Source organism: Natrix helvetica, assembly GCF_964273705.1.
Source record: "Natrix helvetica genome assembly, chromosome: 2".
Lineage (NCBI taxonomy): Eukaryota > Metazoa > Chordata > Lepidosauria > Squamata > Natricidae > Natrix > Natrix helvetica.
The window spans coordinates 228,385,603-228,409,691 of NC_138552.1; the positions used below are offsets into that span (position 1 = coordinate 228,385,603).

Sequence of the window (24,089 nt, forward strand, 5' to 3'; positions counted from 1 at the left end):
TCAGTCCATAGTTTTTCCTTGATCTTGGGTAAATCCTAGATCAACTATATTGTTTCTAGATGTCATTCATGTACTAAAAGAGAGCAGCTGAAAATAGTTAAAGTGAAAATGGTCAGCTTGCTAAGATGCATTTATATAATTTATGTTTGTCTCTTCTTCATCTAGAATCTGTTTATCCACAAGTCTTTACCTAGATGGGTGAAGCTAAAAGCTTTTGAAACTGTTTAGAATAGTATTCAGTCACAATTCACTTTAAATCCCCACCCCACCCTCAAAAGTGCACAAAATTGTTCTTGGCCTAGCTAGCCTGTTTTAGTATTTAGTCCTGGATGGGTAGCTCAGAGCTAGCATGGTCCTCAAACAGAAGGAGGTTTCCACTCTGGCAACAGAGCTAGAATATAGTGTTGCTATAAATAAACTACAATTAGAGTTGTCAGTGATTTTTTGTGGCATTTACCTTGAAATGTGGCCGCTTTCTATTTGGAAGACAATTCATTTGTTGTTGTTTTATGGCCTGGATAAAATGTTAATTTCTCCTCAAACGTTTAAGACATCTTAAAATCTCTGAGCTATGTCCAGTTGAGCTATCTATTTTTGCTATAGATTTTTTTTTTCTCCACTGTTTCCAGAACAGATTTTGTGTCTGTGTGTCTGTTTGCACACATACACAGTGTATGTTGGGGAAGGGGTGAAGGTTGCAATGAAGTCATAGCAGATGGCAGCTCCTAATCAAATTTGGCTGATTTCAAAAAAGCTAATCACACTTGAATCTGGGTAATATGTCATGAGAGACTGAGATGAAACCTCCAAGCTTGAAGCTAGGATGGGAAGTTGAAAAAAACATCCCACAAAAAGACAGTGTCCAGTCATTGCTGCACCATTTTCAAACAGTGTCCATTTAGTCACCAATTGAGGGAAAGAGCTAGCAAAGCCGGGGCAAGTCAGACTAAATTTTATACCCTGTTACTATATAAAGTCCCCAAAAGGTCACGAAAAAGAAGAAATGTTGACCTTAAAACCGAAGTATTTATCAAGCAAGTAAAATTAAACAGTTTAATTTCATTGTATGCAGTCATCTCCCAGGAGAAAAAGTGAGAAGGAGAAAGATTAAAGGCTTGGTGTGTGGGTGTGCTTGTGTGGGTGTGTAATTCTTCAAGATAATCTGAGCTTTGAGAGTGAGAGAAAAGGAAGAAGACATTGCAGGATAATATAGAAAAAGACAGAAGTGAACCATTGCCACGAGAGCCCAATTTTATGGGCTCAACGTTTTTGTTGAAAAATTTGAATTCCAGCTGGCTTGGCAGTTTCACAGTTGTTTGCTTTCCAGGTATTTATTCTACAAAACCAAGAAGCTAAACATTCATTGAAGACATTGAAAAAATTCATTCTTTGTTATTTTATTACCTATTGCTCAACATTGTTTCAAACAGTGTTTCACTACACATCAGAATTTGTAGTTTCTTTGAGTATGCAGATGTCATTAAAAAGTTAGATCTAATTTTTTCACAGTAAATCATATAGCATAGTTGCACAGACTATGAATAGGAGGCAAATATGCTAATTTGAATCTTACTAATTTGCATTTTCTAAGGGGTGCGGTGGCTAAGACGCTTGTCAGGGGAAGATTTCACCCTGAACTAAATGAGGCTTAGACCGCGGCTTTTCCAAACAGGCATATTCTTCAAGAAGCGAAAAAATAAATGAAACCCGAAAACGTGTTCTAATGAAAAACAAACTTTAATACAAAAATAAGAAATAAGGAAATAAAACAAATCTATCTAATTGTTACATTTTGGCAAAAGCAATTTGTCTCCCAGCTTCCTGGCAGACGATCAAAGATCAAAAGGGAAGAAGTCTCTGGAATGTGTGATGTATTAGAAAGCATGCGCAGTAAATCATTGTCAGATAAGGCTTATGACCTGCGCAGTAATTCATCAGTAATTATTCAGTTTCGCTAGCAAACCAATTAATGCAGTGACAACGCTGAGCTTGTCGATCAGAATCGCACCTCCATGTAGATGCAGTCCTCAATGGAACTGCATCTACATGGAGGGAAGTATGCAATGGAGTACCCCTAGGCTCTGTTCTAGGCCCAGTACTCTTCAACATCTTCATCAATGATTTGGATGAGGGAATAAATGGGGAACTCATCAAATTTGCCGATGACACCAAGCTGGCAGGAATAGCCAACACTCCAGAAGACAGGCTTAAGATACAGAAGGATCTTGACAAACTTGAACATTGGGCACTATCTAATAAAATGAAATTCAATGGTGAAAAGAGTAAGGTTCTACATTTAGGCAAGAAAAACGAAATGCACAGGTACAGTATGGGTGGTACCTTGCTCAATGGTAGTAACTGTGGGAGAGATCTTGAGGTCCTAGTGGACAACCATTTAAATATGAGCCAGCAGTGTGCAGCAGCTGCCAAAAAAGCCAACACAGTTCTAGGCTACATAAACAGAGAGATAGAATGAAGATCGCGGGAAGTGTTAATACCACTTTATAATGCCTTGGTAAGGCCACACTTGGAATACTGCATTCAGTTTTGGTTGTCACGATGTAGAAAAGATGTGGAGATTCTAGAAAGAGTGCAGAGAAGAGCAAAAAAGATGATTAGGGGACTGGAGACTAAAACATATGAAGAACGGTTGCAGGAACTGGGTATGTCTAGTTTAATGAAAAGAAGGACTAGGGGAGACACGATAGCAGTGTTCCGATATCTCAGGGGTTGCCACAAAGAAGAGGGAGTGAAACTATTCTTCAAGGCACCTGAGGGTAGAACAAGAAGCAATGGGTGGAAACTAATCAAGGAGAGAAGCAACTTAGAACTGAGGAGAAATTTCCTGACAGTTAGAACAATTAATCAGTGGAACAGCTTGCCTCCAGAAGTTGTGAATGCCCCAACACTGGAAGTCTTTAAGAAGATGTTGGATAGCCATTTGTCTGAAACGGTATAGGGTTTCCTGCCTATGCAGGGGTTTGGAAGACCTCCAAGGTCCCTTCCAACTCTGCTATTGTATTGTAAGAAGGTTGGCAGTTTAATGGTTCAAATCCCTAGTGCTGCATAATGGAGTGAGCTCTTGTTACTTGTCCCAGCTTCTGCCAACCTAGCAGTTCGAAAGCATGTAAAAAATGCAAGTAGAAAAATAGGGATCACCTTGGTGGGAGGGTAGCAGCGCTTCAGTCATGCCGGCCACATGATTACAGGGTGTCAGCATTCCAGATAGCATCCAAAATTAAATTAGAGTCCAAGGCAATGTGCTGCTCAAAGTTCCAATTTATTAAGAGAGCCATGCTGGCATATCTGTGGGAAAACCCGAATCTGAAGCTTCTTCCATCCCCCCCCCCCCCAAGTTAAAGTTCATGATCTTGCCCCCACACCCACAAGTCCATCACATGGTCCAATCCTCCACTGCCATGATGGCAGTTCCACCCATCCAGTTCCGATCAGGTGCAGAGGTACCAAGACAAAGGATGACCTTGGCAGTCTAGAAAGGAATTTTACTGTGGCTACATAACATTCTACTCCATACTATCCCCACTCCCATTTCCCCACTATAGAAACAGCATAGAAGTGTGGCAAGCCAAAGATCCAAAAGGAACATGGCTGCAGGCCTGACACGGGAAAGTCTTCAGACAGTGCTGGCTCTTTGGCTTAGAGACGGAGTTGAGCACCACTCCTAGAACTGGAAATGACTAGCACGCATGTAGAGGGAACCCTTTACCTTTATCTTAATTTGCATTTTTTCCAGATTTCTGGAAAGATTCCAAATTTGGTTTTTTGTTCTGTCTGGTTTTTTGGAGAAAAACAAAAGTCTTAAGAATGAGTAAAACTCAGAAAGTGGGATCAAAGCCCCATAGAGAGTTGTAAGAGGGAAAAGAAACATATAAGGATTCTGAGATAAAGGGATCTTATAAAGGGACCCTATAAGGCCAATGTGAGTGTGCACTTTTTTGTTTCCTACTAGTCAATGAAGGACAATTCTCAGTCCTATGAGTCCTAAATAACCCATAGTTCAACAAAAGACAGGTAATGTCAAATACTTTGGAGAGGTAGGCCTTGAAATCTCAGATTTCTCATGGCCACTGAACCAGTAATGTAATGAGATTATGGTAAAAGATGAAAGTTGATTAAGTTGGAATGGAAAGATTTGGCATTTAAAAAGCATTTAAGACTCTAGGGAGATTCTTAAGATGCTTCAGTACTAATCTGTTTCAAATAACTAGAGGTTGCTGTGGGAAAACTTGGCAACAGTTTTCCCACAGAGACGAACTCAAGCAGCTAGATCAATTTCAGCTATATTAGGTTGTGGATTGAGGTGTCCCAGTCTGTCAAGCTCCGGAATAGCACTGAAGCTAATAATCACAACTGGTGAAATTTGTCTCTTGCAGCATTTTGCCCAGAATGGCTGAGTGACTATAAGAAGCTGACGTCATTTTGTTTTGTTTGTTTATTTGTTAAATGTATCCATTGTGTATCTCACCATGGAGCTACACTAGCTGGTTTACAGCAGTGGAAAGGAAGACATGAAAAGAGCGTAAACAAAACAGAAGTAAAATAATAGAACAATAAAATAAACCTTGAAAAAGAAAACAAGAAGAATACAGCAATAGGATAAGAAAAAGATGGAAGGGTGGAGAGCAGACAGCAAGGAAGGCAGGAGAGTCTGCCATCAATCCAGCAGCCTCCTTCTGCATGGAATTCCCCCATTGGGTCCCCATTTGAGTGACATTGCTGAGAGGTGGGCTTATCAGGACAGATCAAATTGTAAATATTTTTCGTTCTCATCATACTTCAGTGGTGTCTTGCTTTCCAGCAATCAGCAATTGAATAAAGTAGTTTAGTCTAAATATATTGGGCCTGTCAGCTCAGTACATCTGAACCATATCTGTTAGGGGAAGACAGATGTAAATCTTTACTGGTTATTACTGGTTTCTTTAAGAACATATTTTGTCTTTATTAAAACAAAATGCACTATGAGCCTATGTCCTATCTCCTCTTTTGCTTTAATTTTCCTGTCTCTTAGTCGGATTTCCTTTGCTTTTTAAAGCAAAGGAATAAAGCTGGATATTGAAGTGGAGTAACTACTACATAAGCTTGGAATTAATCCTCTCTAATGTGTTGTCCAGGATTTCGTTTCAATTGTTTCATTAACTGATAGCTGGTTTATGTACATGAACTGGCCAGACTTTCTTCCCTCTGTCCCCAGATAGCCTTGTTAATTGTCTCTGGATTGTATCACAGAATGTCAGTGTGACCCAGACTTCAAACACATAAAGTCAAAATTGGCCAGCATCAATGGGCCTTATTGTTGGTTATTTGTGTGCATATTCTGGTTTCTTCTAGTATCTGGAAATGGAAAATGGAAAAAGAACCATTACTTCCATGTTTAGGGTAATTTTGAGTTTTTAAAATCCAGAGCCAATCTTTACTAATTTTAATTTTGAGAAATTACAAGTACAAAATTGATAGACTTTTCTAGATTTCAAAGAAAGAAAGAAAGAAAAAGAAATTTTCATACCTTTGAGTAACGTCTTGAGCATTTCGAATTATTTTGTAATCTAAATGCATGTAAGACCTGCTACATGTTGTTCTAAAGAAAAATTGTGTAACTGAATTTTTCAATATTCTACTTTGAAGCGTCAACTTGCAAGCTTACTCTTTGACCTTGGATGTACCACTTCAGCTCTGCAGCTCTTCAAAAAGCTTGAAATGTGGGAAGATGCTGTTATCTGTTATGAAAGAGCAGGCCAGCATGGGAAGGTAGCGTACTTCCATTCTGATTACTGTTTTTATGTTTTTAACATGCTGTACCTTTTGTACATATTTGGGTTTCTTCCCATTAACATCTACCACATCAAAACTATCTAAAGGTGCATATATTACTTGCACTAAAAATAATGCAGTAGCATTTAAGACAAAAAAGATGATCAAGGAAAAAGAAGGGGAGGAAGAGACAGAAAGAAGGAGAGGTATTTTTAAATTGCATCTCTTGATTTTGAGGGAACCAAAACTGAATGTAGTTATATGTTTATATTATTCTTCAAGAAAAAAAAAGTACAATTAACTTGGTGATAAGTAGCATTCCACGGTATGAGACATTCTTGAGAAGATGAGCAGAAATTGGGTGGGAGTTCCTTAAAAAAGAAGACACTAAAAGCAAAGGAGGGCTGGGAGCAAATGAAGCTAATGAGGCTTCATAAAAAAAAACACAGTGGAGGCTTGAAGATCAGAAAGAATGTATATAGGCGATGAAAAAGGGGCTTGTCAAGGAAAATTGTGAAAGGGCTAGATTTGTAGAGTATTAGAAATTTTCTCTGGAATGCTAAGAACAAAACTGCTTTCTTCAAATATATTTAAATATAAGAAAAAAAGAAGCAAAGGAAATAACATCTGCTCAGTGAACATTTGAAAATGGCAATAAATTTGAAAATGGCAATAAATTCCAGATTAAAAGTAAGAACACTTAAATCCTATTTTTGCTCAGTCTCTGAGCAGGGATACCATCAAACAAATTTAAGAGCAGGTTGGAGAAGCATGATCCTAATGTCAGCTTGATAGAAATAGTCAGAATTCGTATCTCCAGGAAAAGGAGGTTTGCCTCCTAGCTTACTGAAGAAGCTTACTAATGATTTCACCAACCTTCTACTCACTGTCTTTGAAATATCCTAGATAGTGAGATACCAGATGGCTAGAGAGGAATGATGTTTCTCCTCCTTTATGAGAGAGGAAAAAGGAGGATCTGAGAAGCTTCAGTCCAGAGCTGAGCAAAGTATTTAAAAGGGGAACTCCACAATTCACGCCAGGGTGAGCAAAGCGCTCCTTCACAGAACATTACTATGTTGTTTGGAAGGCCAACACGGTGCCTTTGAAGGCTGTGCCTTTGTATGCATGTACATGTGCTTCATTTCTCTCATGGGCCCCATGAAATATTCTTCTCTGCATTGATCATTGACCTTAAAATACTGTGTCTAATTCTGAACACCGTTCTTTAGGGGAAAAAATCAGATGGATATTTTAAAAAGACAACAAAGAGAATCAGGGCATAGGAAACTAAGTTTCAAAAGGCAATTTGGAAGAATTCAGAAAAGACACTGGAGGGGATAATATTATAGCCCATTTCCAATTTTGGGGCAGGGCAGGAAGTCCCACAGAATAAAGGCAAGGCCTGTCCTCTGTTGTTCCAGAACACAGAATAGGTCATGGGAAATAGGTTCTGGGTGAGTGGCAGGTGTAGCTTCTTAATGCAGATGCAGTTCAAGGGAGGTAACAGATTCTTCTTTGTTCAGCAGTAGAGAGCTGTCTCTCAGGGTTGCTTTAAATCAAAATGTAGCACTGAACAAGGGACGGGTCATTTAATTGGCCCTATCCTGTTCTGTGATTCTCTGGGTCAAGGCAAAGTAATGGAGAAATAAGGGAGAAGAGAGAGCTACATTAATATTCTGATATGATTCCACAAAGTAATTTGATGTGTGTGTGTGTGTGCATAAATCATTTCCAGATTGGTTTGCAGGTGTCATCTTGCTATTTTTCTCTGATATTATCCCTTGTTTTTCACTTAATTCTGTACTTTTATCCTAGTTTTCTTTGGTAGTCACTGTTCCCTTAGCAATCTGTATGCTTTGATAGGATATCATGTGTTACAGTTAGACCTTTATTCAGAATTAGGTGGTTAATGACCTGCGGTGGCACAGTGGTTAGAATGCAGTACTGCAGGCTACTTCTGCTGACTGACTGCTGCCAGTAGTTTGGCAGTTCGCTTCTCACCAGCTCAAGGGTGACTCAGCCTTCCACCTTTCCAAGGCCAGTAAAAGGAGGAGCCAGATTGTTGTTGCAGGCCATATGCTGACTCTCTAAACGGCTTAGAGAGGGCTAGAAAGCACTGTGAAGCGGTGTATAAGTCTAAGTGCTATTGCTATTAAACACATCGTAATTCTTGGCTCATGATAATTTCAATTTCTCACCAACATTGAATTGCATTACTGCCATTGTCAAGATATGTGAAAGAACCTGGTACTGATATTAATCCGTAGTAACCTCAGCTATGCTACATTTTTTAAAGTGCTTAGAGAGTTAATATTTTAAACAGTATTTTTATTGCACAGCTCTAAACCTCATAGGTTCTTTAGACAATGTCACTGCAAAAATTAGAAGCTCAAGATATATATTTGCAGTATTTCCAAGTTTCCTATAGAAAGGAACGGTGAAATGAAAAAGGCAGTCTGAATATGAAAAACGCTCCTGCCCGATTGCTCCCAATGGACTGCTGATTCAAATTCCATTTCTAAACAGTGCTATAGTTGGAATGTTACCATAGAACCATAAGGGCTCTATGTTATCCCTGGTATTTGGTCAGAGTTAGACCGTGCTGTGGTGCCACAGTAATCTAAAAACCACTTTCAAATGTTTAGTGTGGGCTGCCAGACACAGCACTTCCTCCAGCATCTTTTACCAACCTTCTAGACTGTGCTGGGTGAGAAATTAACAAATATTTAGGATGTAACATCCTGACTGTTGCAGACCAGCAAAAGAAGACACCCATATTCTGTGATCTTTAAAACATTACAGAAAAATACACCCCATCCCATCCCAACAATCCCCAACTGCAGACTGCTTGGAAACCAGACAGGGAGTCATAGGCACCCATCCAATGTCATCTATATCCACCCAATTTGCTTTCCAAACAACTAGGTATGTGGAACACCAAAGTGTACATTTCGATACTTCAGACATCGGGTGATTCTTGTTGGTTTTAAGAACATACTTATTGACAGCCATATAAGTCTGCCTAACGTACTGTAGCCATTATTTGCAATTCCTAACTATGGTAATTACGAAGAAAAGAATCCATGTCAATGCAAAATTATGGTGTTCTTTCATCAAAAAGTTTGTGAAAGGGTTAAAAAGACAACATGAAAATCCTGTCAACGTGAAGCCTATGCATTTTCTATTTGTTAGGAATTCTTTTTATTTGGATAAATTCAGTATGTACTGCTTAGAAATAGAAATGGCTGAAGTAGAGGCCTGGAAGCAGAGCAAATCCTTAAAGTCACCCACCAGGTTCAGAGTCTCAAGCCAAGTCCACGGTCTGAGCACAAATCATGGAACCAAAGCCCAAGTATGAGAAGCAAAATCCAAAGTCCAGTCACAGGGTCAAGGCTTAATTCCAAAGGCAAGAGGCACGATTGCATTTCAGACACATGGCAAAAAAAGGATGAATTGTTTCCAACATCACTTTGCTCCGCATGCTGGGCTAAATAGCCACCGGCGAGTGGAGCTCATTAGGAGGAACAAGGCTGCCTTCTCATGAGTAGGTTCGCTGACCTCCATTGCACCTCTGTCCTCTCAGTCCTGCATGCCCTGGGATCCATGGGGAAGGCAGTTCCTCCTCATCCCTGCTGACCGGCTGCAGCTGAGCCCCTTCTCCGCTCTTTGCTTCTGGTTGGTCTTCCAAGCTGGTTGGACTGTAGCTCTGTCTCTAACCAAGCTCTTCCAAGCTGGTTGGACTGTAGCTCTGTCTCTAACCCTCTCTGTATCAGCTAGATCGCTCCTCCAGCCTTTCTGAGGTTCCTGTCCTCTCCTCCTCCTCTTGCCCAACCCTACTTGATTCAGAGTCCAGATGCTCCTCAGTACCCTGGTTCAAAGTTCCTAAAGCCAGCTCTTCCTCCTTGTCCGAGCCGGCTTCTGGGGCATCCACTACACCTCAGTCCTGGCACTGCCAGGACAAGAGCTGCTATGCAGGGTATCAAAAGCCATAGGTAAGGTGAGATAGGTATGATAGATAGGTATGTGGAAGCCGTTACAGAGTCTCACATTCATAATGTCTATGGAGATTCTCAGTCATCCAGGTCATGGTTGTCCCTTTTTCAAGAGGCAACCAGACTTCCTGGTTTTTCTTCGAAAATGTTTCGCTTCTCATCCAAGTAGCTTCTTCAGCTATCTTGAAATAATATTCTCAAGAAAAAAATAACAATGGCAAACTGCTAAGTAGTTGTTAAATTCATTTAAGTATTCTCACAACGGTTATTTAACTGGGGAGAGTGGGGTATCATAAATAGGTTCCCAAAGTATGTCTAATTTGGACAATCAGAACATGGGGAGAGAAGTTGTTTCAGCAAGTATTCTAGTGCCAAGCTATGTGGGGCTTTAAAGGTGGCCTTCTTGATTGTATGTCACAAGCAGCGTTGACCTGTCCATCAGGGAAGAGAGGAGGGTGGCAAACTGAGGGAGATGAGTGAGCAACTGCTGAATTAGTGCCATCCAAATTTAAATGTATATAGGAAGAATTGTATTTTCCCAAGTGCTTAGTTACCTTCTTTTATATCACTCAACAAGTCAACCTTAGCAAGGTTTTGAGCCACTTGAGAATGTGTTCCTGTGTTGTATTGAACAAATATATTACCAAAGAATGATTATTTCTCTTGCCAAATAATCTTGTAAATTTCCAATTCTTTCTGGTTGGGCTCACTCTGGCTTTCATCACTTTCTGCTTGGCGATGCCAAGACAGAGGACGACATTTTCTCAATCCCTGTTAGCTGTACCACTGAGCTGTATCCTATTTTTTTTCCCCCTTTGGAATTGGTAATGAATTCACTGCAGCTTCCGTTCCAGGTCAGCTTAGAAAATGTAGTTTTGTGAATCTGAACATAAAATGTTATTACTGTGCTGGCCGGCTCTTCTAAAATACACTGACCTAAATATGAAAGCGTTTTGCAAAGATGGGGTAAAGAAGCAGCTCCCAGTGCACTTTTTTTTTTACCTCTGAAATGTTTATTTACAGTGCAGACTGTGGCTCTGAAGCAGAAGAGAAAACAAGAAAACAAAAGAGTATCTGTAGATTTTTAAATTCTTCACAGGACTAGCATGCTGGGGTTTCTTTCTTTCATTCTTTCTTTCTTTCTTTCTTTCTTTCTTTTTTCTTTCTTTCTTTCTTTCGATTGCAAAGCTTAATAATTCTTCCTGACAAGTAAGTCTGGTGCAGATGGTGCAGTTTTCATCTTTAATAATCCTTCTGTTTATTTTGTAAGGTTTGCATCCCGTTCTCTGCTTGTTTTTCTTCCCGAGTTGTCGTAGTTGCAAAATGTATTTTAGGGCCAGCACATTTCTGAAACCCACCTTATTAAGGGACAATATAACTAAGATAGAGTCTAACAGTTACAGATACCACCCTGTTTCCCTGAAAATAAGACCTCCCTGGAAAATAAGCCCAATCGGGCTTTTGAGTGCATGCGCTAAAATAAGCCCTCCCCCAAAAATATGCCCTCCCTGAAAATATTTAAACGTGTGCACAGCCGCTCCCGCCATTTCCTCTGGTTGCTTGCCGCACAAACAACATGAGGTGAGGAGACGACATGGGGGGAGGAAAGGGAGGGGGAAACATGCCCCATGAACCCCACACGTCCTTACCTAATGGCCACCCTTCTGTCATGCTATTGGCCACTGCAAAAAGAGGGACAGGCCCAGCGACATTCAATACAGCAGCAGCATGAGGTGACCACACTTGCTGCTTCCTGCACCGCAAAAATAATAAGACCTCCCCCAAAATAAAGACAAGTATTTATTTCAGGGGTCAAAAGAAAATAAGACCTGTAATACCATAATGATATAATGGATTCAAAGCTAATACGAAGTACTGTTGATACCTACAAAGGGAGAGTAAGTCATGCGTCTGAAGGTGCTGCCCCAATTCCTCCTAGTAAGACTCTTGTAAGTCATTTTATTTGTAACTTCATTTCAGTGGTTAGATTTTCAATAGTGACTTGAAAGTGGAACGATTACTAAACAGCGTCAGCAACTTTAAATGGGTGCCAGGAGAGGTAAGATAAGCACTGTCTTCTGCAACAGTTTCTGGCCTTTCCCGTCTAAGATCTTGTAGAAAATTGAAATAAATTACATTTGTGGCTAACAGTAGAATGCTAGCAGTGCCTGAATTCTAGGTTCCTCCTTCCATTTCTTCTTCCATTCCCTGTTTACTTTTTTTTTCTCCATAGGCAGAAGAAATTTTAAGACAGGAGCTAGAGAAGAAAGAGACAGTAGGATTATACTGCCTGCTTGGAGATGTTCTTAAAGATCATTCATACTATGACAAAGCTTGGGAACTGTCCAATCACCGCAGTGCCAGGGCTCAGCGCTCAAAGGGCCTCCTTTACCTTCGCAACCGGAATTTCAGAGAATGCATAGAGTGCTTTGAGCATTCAGTAAAGATTAACCCAATGCAGGTAAGCAACTTCAACTCCTTAACAATTTATAGCTTGGTTTCATAAATACTCTGCCTGATTACTGAAGCTCCGTAACACAGAATTTCTTCCGTTCATGGAGTTCAGGTGTCATACATTTTGTAAAGAAAAAAGCATAAGTGCCAGGATCATCGCCCCCTTTTCAGTAGATAACATCCTCAAACATTTTTGATGAAAACATTAAATTTTGATGCTGTTCCTTCAGTTCTGAACTCAAAGCATTCAGTTCAGAGTTTGCCATTCTCTTGCACTGTAGCATCTGAATATCTTTTCTCAGCCTTTATTTCCTCACTGTCCCCTGGGGGACCATTTAGGAAAGGACCTCCTCTACCTTCTTCCCCTGTACCTCCTTGAAGGTGAGAGACAGGTGTGCCTTGACAGCATTTTAAGACTAAAAATACAGAAAAGTATGTTGAGAATACAACTGCCACTTGCCTTTGTGGGCAGAAGATTGGGGGGGGGGGGGAAGGAATGTTGCAAGAAACAACATCCTTGTCCCCTAAGGAGATATATCTGGCGGGACCCAGAAAAAGAGCCTTCTCCGTGGTGGCTCCCTCCCTTTGGAACATCATCCCTCCGGAAATTAGACAGCCCCCCCCCCCCACTCTGACACCCTTTCGGAAGGCTCTGAAAATGTGGTTCTGCTAGTGGGCCTGGGGAATGCAGAGCGGGATGGAGCCCATTAAATGGCTGGTGTATGCTTTTTGCCAGGGTGGGGGAATTGGAGGGCTTACTTTATTTTTTTTATTTTAATTTTTTATTTCCTGTAAACTTTCTTGACTCTCCATGAGTGAGTAGGCAGAAATATAAATTGATTGATTGATTGATAGATAGATAGATAGATAGATAGATAGATAGATAGATAGATAGATAGATAGATGATAGATAGACAGACAGACAGACAGACAGAAAATAAGTAAATAAATAAGTAAATAAATAAATAAATAAATAAGCAAGCAAGCTGTTAATGCCATCTTCTTAAAGTAGCTCCCAGTCTGAAAAGCAGGATCGAGAGCTTTTGGAGAGAGCTTTAATTAATAATTAATGATGACTAATTAATAATTCTATTTTTATGAGGATCTTAGTATTAAGACATGTTTTTTCACAAACACATTAACATCTCATGATGGCTGTTGAGATTCAGGGGAAAAGCTTGCTAACAGAACCCTTTCTGTAAAAGTTGTGGTTATGAAAGGCCTCTGGTTTTTCACAACTCTGAGTGAGTTAGCAGATCCCATTCCATAATTGCCTCCGGAACTTATGGCTTCTCTCACTCTGATATTCTTCTGCAATTCTCTCTCTGTTGGCCCTCTCTAAGGCCTCCTTCTGAAATGTGCAAAGATAACTTAAACACATTTCCTGCAGTTCTGTGGCATACCCTTTTTATCATGGGAAAAACGCCCATATTTCTATAAAATTACTCTAATCCTGTCTCTTCTAAGAAGATAGAAAGTGCAGAAAAAAGAAAAGAAAAGCATTGCCCTTTAATCTGGATTCCATTTCCAAATAAAACAGCCTGAGAAAAGTCAGTTGTCTGTTTTGTAATTAAGGTGATTGAAACAAGCTCCCTTCTGATGGATGCTGAGATCAGTTCAGGAGTAAAAAAAGTGGTATAAATCCACAAGCAACTAGTCCCATATTGTAGAATGAGAGGAATCCTACAGACGTTACTGCTTTATAGTTTACATCAGTGCTACCTGGCATGGCTAGTAATCTGGGATGATGCACTCCATATAACACCTAATCCTTTAAAAAGAATAGTTAGGTGGTTCCATGGAGTGATTAAATCATCACTGATACCTGTATTCATTCTCTCTCTCTCTCTCTCTCTCTCTCTCTCTCTCTCTCTCTCTCTCTCTCTCTCTCTCTCTCTCTCTCTCTCTCTCTCTCTCTCTCTTTCCCCCCCCCTCTTAATTTTTCAGTGGTATAATTTTGAACATCTCAAGAAATTTATTTTTTATTTAGATTCATATTACAATCTACAAAGGTAAGGTGCAGACCAGTGGTGGGTTCCGGATCCTGTTCCAACCAGTACGGTTCGAATGGGCCCGGCGACATCCACATGGACATCTTACCGCCTCCGTGAGCTTCCATGATGCTCCAGCTGCTCAGTGGAGTGTCGCGCAGGTGCTGTATGCGACGTGCGCGGAAGCCCCAAAGACTTAAAAGACTGGTAAGAAGCTTAGGCGGGCAGGTGGGCCCTCTGGAGCATCGTACCGGAACGGTATCCGATGCTCTGGGCAGGCTCCGATACGCCCGTACCGGGGCGTACCACCTGCAACCCACCACTGGTGCAGACCCTAGGGCAGTGGTGGCTAATCTTTTCCAGACTAAGTGCCCAAAGTGCTCATGCACGCCCGAACCTCCAAAATGCAATGTGTGCACGGGCCCCATGCATATGCCTCGCATGCGCATGTGCCCCCCTCCCATGCGCATGTGCCCCCCCGCATGCACAGCAGAGATCTGATGACCGACTGGCCAGCGGGAGGTGCATGTTAATGCACGGTGGAGCTGAACTAGCGTGAAAGCTTGTGTGCCCACAGAGAGCGCGCTGCATACCACAGGTTCTCTTTCACGGCCCTAGGGCATCAGTCCAATTCCATGATAATTACCATGAATTACTATAGGATTTCATTGTTTAATTTCTTCATGTGAAAGGATGCCATAACATAGCTTTATAGTGTAGATTATAAGAAGCAATGACTTTAAAAGCTGACATAGCCAGTAGGAAGATGAAAAGAGGGATGGAGAGGGAACTGGCTAACACACACTTGTTCCATGGCTTATATGTGATGTTTTATTGCAGAGAGTAGATTGGAAATTTCTGGTTTATTTCTGTATGATTTCCAATAGATATTACTGTAAAGGGTCTTTTTAAAAATTCTAAATAGCTTCACAATAATGGCAAGATAACATCATTTTGTTCTAAATTAAATTGCTGAAGAAAAGTATAATGCTTTCCCAAAAGTGCCATTGAAGTTCTGGTTTTTTAGAGCAAGCTTCTGGAACCAGAGCACTTCTAATTTTAAATGCATGTTTGTGCAATTGACTCAAGAATCATCTAGATATTGGTGGATCTGGCTAACCTGAAACCTGCCTTTTCCCGGTTTATTGGATCCCGGTTGTTATAGCTGAACCAGGCCATCTTACATATAAAATGTTAGGCTTTTCATTATGTAACTTGAAATTGAAAATATGTGTAATGTTCCCTTCTGGGGAACCCAGCTCTGCATCTAGAAATTTATGCTTCAAATAGGGTTTTTTTGTCCAATGGGGAAATCTACATTAAGTCATTCTCAAGGAATGAGGAAGTGCAGGGGGCGTCTTTTTAATGGACCCATTTGTGCCCAAGTATATGACTTTAAAAATAAACCTGGATAGTTACTTAGTGAGACTACAAATTCCTTTGAAGTTACAAAATTAAATGTTCTCAATTTGTTTATATCCGATTTACAGGGTCCATTTTATTTCCAAACATGCTATGATATCATGTACATTATACAAGGAGCGCTCGCGTGCGCGCACACACACACGTAGAGTTTGTAACAAAGATAAAATATAAACATGAAAATATATAAATTAAGAAAAATAAAAAAATACAGGGACTATTTGAATTTATGTTTACAGAAAAGTAAGGTAATGTGACTTGACTCATGGTTAACCCCTGATGACTTCATGGATAATTCCGAACAATTTTCTTGGTTAAGTGTAAGGCCTCTTCTGGCATGTTTTGTCACTTCTTACTCTAGCCTTAGTATTGCTTGAATAGTTGCCCATCCAAGAATTAACCAGGACCAGTTGTCAAGACTTTGCACCAAGACTTTGCACCAAGTATAGTGTTAAACTTTGTGCCTCCTCCTCATTCCAAATTAGGCACAACAAAGTAAGATATCCTGCCTCCTGTGTACATTGGCCCCCAGGTTTAAATGCTAGTCACTTTTCTCCCAACCTATTTGTTTCAACAATTATGTAGCTGCTGATTTCCTTGAAGGGGTTGAATAGTTATATAGCTACCGACTTGCCTTGAAGGTTTATGCCATCCATCCCTTACTTACAAATAAATGACTGAGGAGAATTTTTCCTCCTCAGCTTTTGTCCTTTTAGCTTGTGAGCCCAAACAAGATCGGCCTGATCTTGCTTGTATAAATATTTGCTATCTGTTATGAAGAGAAAACAAACCTAAACTTCTAGAGCCAGCTGAAGTTTACCAAATCATTGTGCTCTTGAGTTGCAGCATCTTTTCATCAGGATAATGATCTGGGAGAAGAGAACAGGAAAGATATCCAGTTACCTCTTTAGAACATGTCCCTGCTCGGTTTATATCAAAATTTAGTTGCCACTGTTATCCTACAGCAGTCTATCTCAATTTTGGCAACTTGGCAGCATGGGGAATTCTGGGAGTTGATTTTAAGGTGGTTGAGAAATAATGTCCTACAGTTTCTTAGTCCTCCCCATTTCACTTCCGTAATTCTTAGTCAATATGGTCCTAGCTATCTTGGAGTCTACACACGAGGCAGGGAGATGTTAAGTTGGAAAATGCTTTTTTGATCCATTTTGTTTTATTTCTCTTTCAGTTGGGGGTGTGGTTTTCCTTAGGTTGTGCCTATTTAGCACTGGAAGACTATGAAGGTGCTTCCCGGGCTTTTCAGCGCTGTGTGATGTTGGAACCTGATGTAAGTAAATGAAGGAAAAACAGGTGTGCTTTGATTAGCCTTTTTGAATAGCCTTTTATTATCATTTCCTACTTTTCATGCAATATGTAAAGTTGGTGGATCCCTGTATGAGTTTGAGAGTTAAAAAAAGGTTCACTGCAGAAAAAAAAAGCAGCAGTTAACCATGGAGGAATGGTTATAGAGATGGTCCTCGACTTACAACCATTCGTTTAGTGACCATTTGAAGTTACAATGGCGGTGAAAATAATGACTTATGATCGTTTTTCACATGTACAATCATTGCAGCATTCCCGTGGTTACTTCAGATGCTTGGCAACTGGCTCACGTTTATGATGTTTGCAGTCTCCTGGGGTCATGTGATTATTTTTTGTAATTTTCTGACCAACAGAATCAGTGGGGAAGCCAGATTCACTTAACAAGTGTTACTAACTTACCAACTTCAGTGATTAACTCAACAGCTGTGGCAAGAAAGGTCGTAAAATGGGGCAAAACACACTTTGGGGCTCAACTGTGGTCATAACTCAAGGACTATCTGTAGAGATCAATTGAGTTCTTCAGGTTTCACTGTACCTACCCATCTACATAGTGCATATTTGTTACAGAGTATATTACCTGTGCCCTAATTATGTGCACATGAACTGTTTATGCATGTACAACATGTGTTTCAGTTCACCAGTTATACATGTACACCTATGTAATGGACAAATTTAAAAGTGCCAAATGCTTACAGGGTAGCCAAACCTTTTAAAAGGTTTGTGTTCTCATGTGGGATTTTGCCCGTTAAAACTGAAAAACATATTTTAAAATTCCTATTTTTTTTATTCTTATATTTTGTTCCCTACGGTTTGATTCTAGAATTCTATAAATTTCATGATGCTGCTCACCATTTGAAAGCTTGCTCTTCCTTGGTTTTAAATGCCTTTTTTCTTTCTAAATAAGAAATATGATATTGCACCATAATTCTTAGGTAATAGTCTCCTCCCCCCCCCCCCCATTTTGTAAGATGTTACCAGGTCTCAGTTGTACAAAGACTTTCCAAAATCATTATTTGAGAAACGATGATAAAATATTCTGCGGCCAGATTGCCATTGCTTATGTTGGGGTGTTCTTTTAGCAGCATCTGTTGCTTTCATCAGAACCTCCTTTGAGCTTTGCATATCCTAACAGGTGTCAGTGGTACATGCTTGAAACTCTCCTCTTATAAATGGTTGGTTTGCGCACATTAATGGATGGTATAAATTCAATATTTGTGTTTGCATAAATATCAGCTAGTAGCAAGCAGCATTGCTTGTGGAGAAAAGTGTACTTATGTATTTGCTTTTAAATGTTTATCCCTTTTGTAATAGTTTAATGTTAACACTTGTGTGTGTATTCTGACTATAGAATGCGGAGGCTTGGAACAATCTATCTACGGCATATATCAGATTGAAACAGAAGTAAGTGCATCAAAGGGGTTTTGTAATTCTCCCTTCCAAAGTAAACAGCCCTGGTTTCCTCTCACTCTGGCCTTTCCGGAATAACATTCAGCTTCTGAACACACTGCCTTCAGAATCCTCTTTATCACCACAAACCCAAGCTCTCTCATTTGGCCTCCCACCATAAATATCATTAGAATGTCAGAGATTATATCATGAAAAAAAAACTTTTGGAAAGAAAAGCAACTCTTTAGATCTCACCGCACTCACAAATGTTACAGTAAAAAAATTTGTACAATTAATTAGGATTTCAAGTTCACAGTGAAGCTGGTAGTGGGGGGGCTATCTGTACTCGGCATATGTTTTTTATATACGTATACTTATACATACCGTGTTTTCCTGAAAATAAGACAGGGTCTTATTTTCTTTTGAACCCCAAAATAAGCATGTGGCTTATTTCTGGGGAGATCTTATTATTTTTGAAGTTCAGGAGCGTGAAGTTCATGGCTGCTGCTGTGTTGCAATATTTTCGGGGAGGGCTTGTTTTCGAGGGAGGGCTTATTTTCCTGTGATCGTGGAGACAGCAGCTAAACTGGGTATGGTCATCCAGTAACCATTTGGACTAAGTCTACACTTATGATGTCATCGGGCCCTTGTTGCTCCCCCCCAGTTTCAGACTCAGTCCAACCAGGACTGGCTGTGAGAATTGATCTCTCCTCCAAATTTTACATTTATAACTAATTGGAGATTTTTTTACAATTTCTTTTCCTTGAATTGGCTTTTTAATTGAATTTTTTTCTTCTGACTAATGTGGAGGGAAATTCAAAACTGCTTTCTGGCTGCCTCTCTTCAGGCGTCTGACTGCCTGCGGCCACGAGTTCACTCAGGAAGCCTGCCTTGCAGTCAGATCGGCCAGCTCACGAGCTACGGCTCCACAGCTGTTTCCCCGCTGCGCTTCTTGACTCTGGGCACTCGGAGGGACGCGCGACCAGCCATTTCGCGCGCAACAGTTCCAGGCGAATTTGGTGGCCATTCTGCAGATCGCCTGGCCACATTTAGTGTCAGCGGCCATTTTGCAGGTCGGAAAAGCCTGCATAGATAGCAGTGGCCATTTTGAGGCTTGGAAAAACCTCAGAGAGAAAAAAAGTTGGCTATTTTGGACACTTTAAAAAAGATGAGAACTCTACAGCAGCCGTTTGGATTGCCCAGCGACCCAGGATCATTCCAGGTGGATCGGATCAGGAGCGCCTGGCCAGCAAACGGGTGAGACCATTGCCTATCTTTATTGGGGTGTTGATTTATGTCTGGGGAGATGGCTGATCCAGTTGTGGCAAAGAGCAGCAGGAATAGGCAAGCCAAAGAGGCCCCTTCCTCAAGATAAACCCCAAGGTCTCTAAAACGACTACCAGGGCAGAAGAGCGCAGGGAGAAGGCCCTTGAGAAAGAATTTCAGAGGGCCCAAAAGCAACAACAAACTCTAACTGCCCAGCCCTCCCTCCCTCCTTCCAAGGATCTCCAAGTTGCCTCCCCAGCTCCACCTGTCTTGCCTCCCATGGGCCCTTGCCCTTACCTGGCTGATTCAGATGGGGAATTGTCTTCTTCAGAGCCCTCCTCTTCTATGGAACCTGACAACAGAGGGAATTTCTTTAATGTCCCTCTCAATAGAAAGCACACCTTTGAACAGGCTTCCCTTCCTGTTGTGCAAGGGTCTGGGATCCTCCAAGCCATGTACACCTCTCCTGCAGATACGACAACCATCATTGCTGAAACCACTAAACAGGTCATGGCTGCTGGTCTACAACAGCAACCCGAACCTGCTCTATCACATGGCCATAAGCATAAATCTTCTGCTGCTGCTCAACAACCTGATCCCTCTGCCTCTACTTCTCAGGCCTCAATTGGCAGGGAGCAAGACGTCCTGCGGGATTCAGACCTGTCTGATGACAAAGTTGTCACCCCAGATGCCCCGGCCTTTGCCGGATTATTCAAAACTGATCGATTTAAGTCCCCTCTACTTAAAGCCATTAAAGCTGCTAACTTACCATCGTCTGCTTCAGCTTCTACTTCACAGGAAAAACCGACAGAACCAGCTTCAACTGAGGTCCCCAGTACCCCATTCACTGAACCTACGGTGGAAAAGGAGGTGATCCCTGTTCCCAAGATCTTCCTGAACATCGTCCAGAAGCAGTGGGAGTCTCCAGAGACAGGCCCACAGCCGACCAACCTCGACAAACGTCTCTACAACATTGCTCCGGAACTCACCAAGTTCTTTGAGACTCCCCCAGTGGATGCACCGGTTGCAGCTCTGACTTCCCCTACTGTGGTCTCTGGAGCCCCTGAGGAGGTCCTCAAGCCTGAAGAGAAAAGGTCAGACCAAACTTAGTTAAAAACTATCAGGCTGGGGCCTGGGCTGTTAGGGCCTCTATGGCCACTTCCTTTTTTTCCAGGGCAGCCCTGGTTTGGATTGAACAACTTCAGGAGCACATCGCTCCTACTGACACTAGATCACATAGGGACCTCAACAAGATTAGGGCAGCCATTGAATTTGCGGCTGATTCTTCCCTCAATGCTGCCAGGTTCGCTTCTAAAGCCATGGCCTCTTCGGTCACGGCCAGACGTCTGCTTTTGCTCAAACCATGGCAGGCGGATGTCCGTCCAAGTGGCGCCTGGCAGCCTTTCCCTTCAGTGGCACCCAATTATTTGGTAACCCCTTGGATCTGTACCTCACGGAATCTAAAGACAAGCGCAAGGTCCTTTCATCCATCTATAAGAAACAGGACAGTCGGCGCGCTCCTTACTATAGGAGGTCGCCCTTTCGGCACACAGAAACAAACGGGGGGAACACGTTTCTGGCCCCTAATGCAGGAGTCCAACTTGTTGTGCTGGTGGGCGGAATCACACCTCTCATCTCTCAGGGCAGAGCACATCTCGGGGGCCTCCAACATCCAGGCAGACTGGCTGAGCCGGACAACGATAGATCAGGCGGAGTGGAGCATTCATCCGAACCTCTTCCATTGACTGACACTGCGATTCGGCCTCCCAGTCCTAGACCTGTTTGCGACGGCAGACAACAACCAGGTACCCAGATATTACTCGCGATTCATGGACCCCATGGCAGAAGGAGTAGACGCCTTCAGGTGCCAGTGGCCCAAAGGTCTCCTGTATGCATTTCCGCCCCTTCCCCTCATTCAGAGAATAATTGGGAAAATGTTGGAGCAGGAGGCGAAACTATTGCTACTAGCACCAAATTGGCCACGCCGGCCTTGGTATGCTGACCTAGTGACTCTGTCAATTTCCACTCCATGGCACATTGCATGGTCCCTCCTGTCTCTCCACCAAGGGTCTGTTTGTCACCCCCGACACCCAATGACTGCAATTAACCGCATGGCGATTGAGTGCCAAGCCTTAACAGCCGATAACATCTCCCTCAATGTCATTGCTACCATTCAGGCATCATGCAGAAGCTCTACTAACCGCATTTATAATGCCACTTGGCAGACTTTTGCACTGTGGTGTTCCAACCAGACGACCCACTTAAAGCATCCATTCCACAGATATTGGACTTCTTGCAGAGGGCGCTTGATCAGGGACTTACCCCTAATACGCTACGGCGATAGGTGACTGTTTGGCTTCTGTCCTAGACGGTCTGGCATCCGAACAGCTACCATCTCATCCTTTGATCCAGAGATTTGTCCGTGGAGCATCCAATCTGCGTCCTCCTGCCATCCATAGATATCCGACTTGGGACTTGCCTCGTGTCCTAGAGGCTCTGACTTTCTCGTCCTTTGAACCTATGAGATCCACTTCATTGAAACTATTGTCCTTTAAGACTTTTTTTTTGGTGGCTATAACATCTGCCAGAAGTACTTCTGATTTGGCTGCCCTTTCAGTCAAGCAGGACTTATGCGTGTTCCATCCAGACCGAGTTGTCTTGAGACTGGACCTGACATTCATACCGAAGGTGAATAGCTGCTTCCACAGAGGTCAGGAGTTAATCTTACCTGATTTCTGTCCATCTCCCCGTCATGAGAGGTAACGTAAGTGGCACACTCTTGACGTACGTCGGGCCCTCAAGATCTACATCGACCTCACCGCTTCGTTCCGCCACTCGGAAGCTCTTTTCGTCTCTTTTCACCAGACCGCCTTGGGTGCCAAGGCTTCATCGTCTAGTCTGGGGCGCTGGATCAGGGCCTGTATTAAACTGTCTTATGAACTTCAGTCATTACAGGTTCCTCTAAACATTACAGCTCATTCTACACGCAATGCTGCGACATCTGTGGCTTGATCCACGCAAGCCACGTTGGAAGAAGTCTGCCGGACAGCCACCTGGGCGTCTCCCACGGTCTTCATACGTCATTACAAGTTGGACAAGTATGCTTTGGGCACAGGGTGCTGCAACAAGTGCTTGTGCCCTAACGGATCTTCTTTCGTATTCCCACCCTAGTGGACAGCCCAGTCTTTGGTACGTCCCAGACTGGCTACTGTCTCCACGATCACAGGAAAATGGGTGTTGGTTCTTACCTGATACGCTCATTTTCTGTTGAAGTGGAGACAGCAGCCAGACCCACCCTGGGGCGAGTCACACATTATCACCTTTTTGTGCGGAGGAGGGAGGAACAGACATTATGGATTATTTTTTTTCACAATTCTCACTTGAGTCTACAGTTTCCTTCATCTGAACCTGGGGAGGAGCCATAAGGGCCCGATGACGTCATAAGTGTAGACTCAGCCCAATTGGTTACTGGACGGAGCATACCCAGTCTGGCTGCTGTCTCCACTTCAACAGAAAATGAGCATATCAGTTAAGAACCAACGCCCATTTTAACGCATGCGCTCAAAAGCCCGATTGGGCTTATTATCCAGGGAGGTCTTATTTTCAGGGAAACAGGGTATATACACACACATACGTATATACATCGCATACATACAATACAGCTAGAAGAGGCATTAGCTCCAGATGTGCTGATATGATAAAACATTACTTTCAAATTGGTTTTGGGTGGGAACTATGGGAATTCTAGTGCAATAAATCTGGAAAAAGGGCCGGGAAGCAAAGTATTATAGAAGCACTCACATCCAGGACTGTACCCCATATCGTGTCTTCCAGATTTGTTGCACTAGAGTTCCCGTAGTTCCAACCCATAACCAATTTGGAAGTAATGTTTTGTCATATCAGCACATCTGGAGCCAATGCGTCTTCTAGTTGTATTGGAGAACATCATTATCATTGTCATTGCAGGTAGTCCTCGACTTACGATCACAATTGAACCCAAAATTTCTGTTCCTAAGCAAGACAATTATGTGGGTTTTGCCCCATCTTGCTACAGTTGTTAAGTGAATCACTACAGTTGTTAGGTTTGCTTGTCAGAAGGTCGCAAAAGATGATCGCATAACCCCTGGGACACTGCAACCATCATAAATATGAACCAGTTGCCAAGCATCTGAATTTTGATCATATTATCATGGGGATGTTGCAATGGTCATAAGTGTGCAAAACAGTCTTAAATCACTTTTTTTAGTGCTGTTGTAACTTCAAACAGTCACTAACTGAACTGTTGTAAGTCGAGGACTATCTGTACATTTCATGTTAGCTGATTAATCTGACTATTTGCTATTGAGGTTTAATATGTACTTCAGGGTCCTATTTTTGCTATGAAATAGTTCAAATAATGCGCTGCTGGCAAGAGAAGACTACTACTGATATTTAGATGCATAGCACCATTCTTATTTAAACCAGGATCCTGTCCTAAAGCAAGACTGTA

At 41.9% G+C, this 24,089-nt stretch overlaps 1 protein-coding gene across 1 annotated transcript in view; it reads left to right on the forward strand.

Moving 5' to 3' along the window:
• Positions 1 to 24,089, forward strand: part of TTC27 (tetratricopeptide repeat domain 27) — a gene marked incomplete at its 5' end in the record, with an annotated part of 133,596 nt that overhangs the window by 89,150 nt on the left and 20,357 nt on the right. The window contains 4 exons of the mRNA XM_081940443.1: positions 5,644 to 5,766; positions 11,995 to 12,222; positions 16,815 to 16,913; positions 18,297 to 18,349. Of these exons, the coding sequence (XP_081796569.1) occupies positions 5,644 to 5,766; positions 11,995 to 12,222; positions 16,815 to 16,913; positions 18,297 to 18,349 (503 nt within the window). The remainder of the gene's footprint in view (positions 1 to 5,643; positions 5,767 to 11,994; positions 12,223 to 16,814; positions 16,914 to 18,296; positions 18,350 to 24,089) is intronic.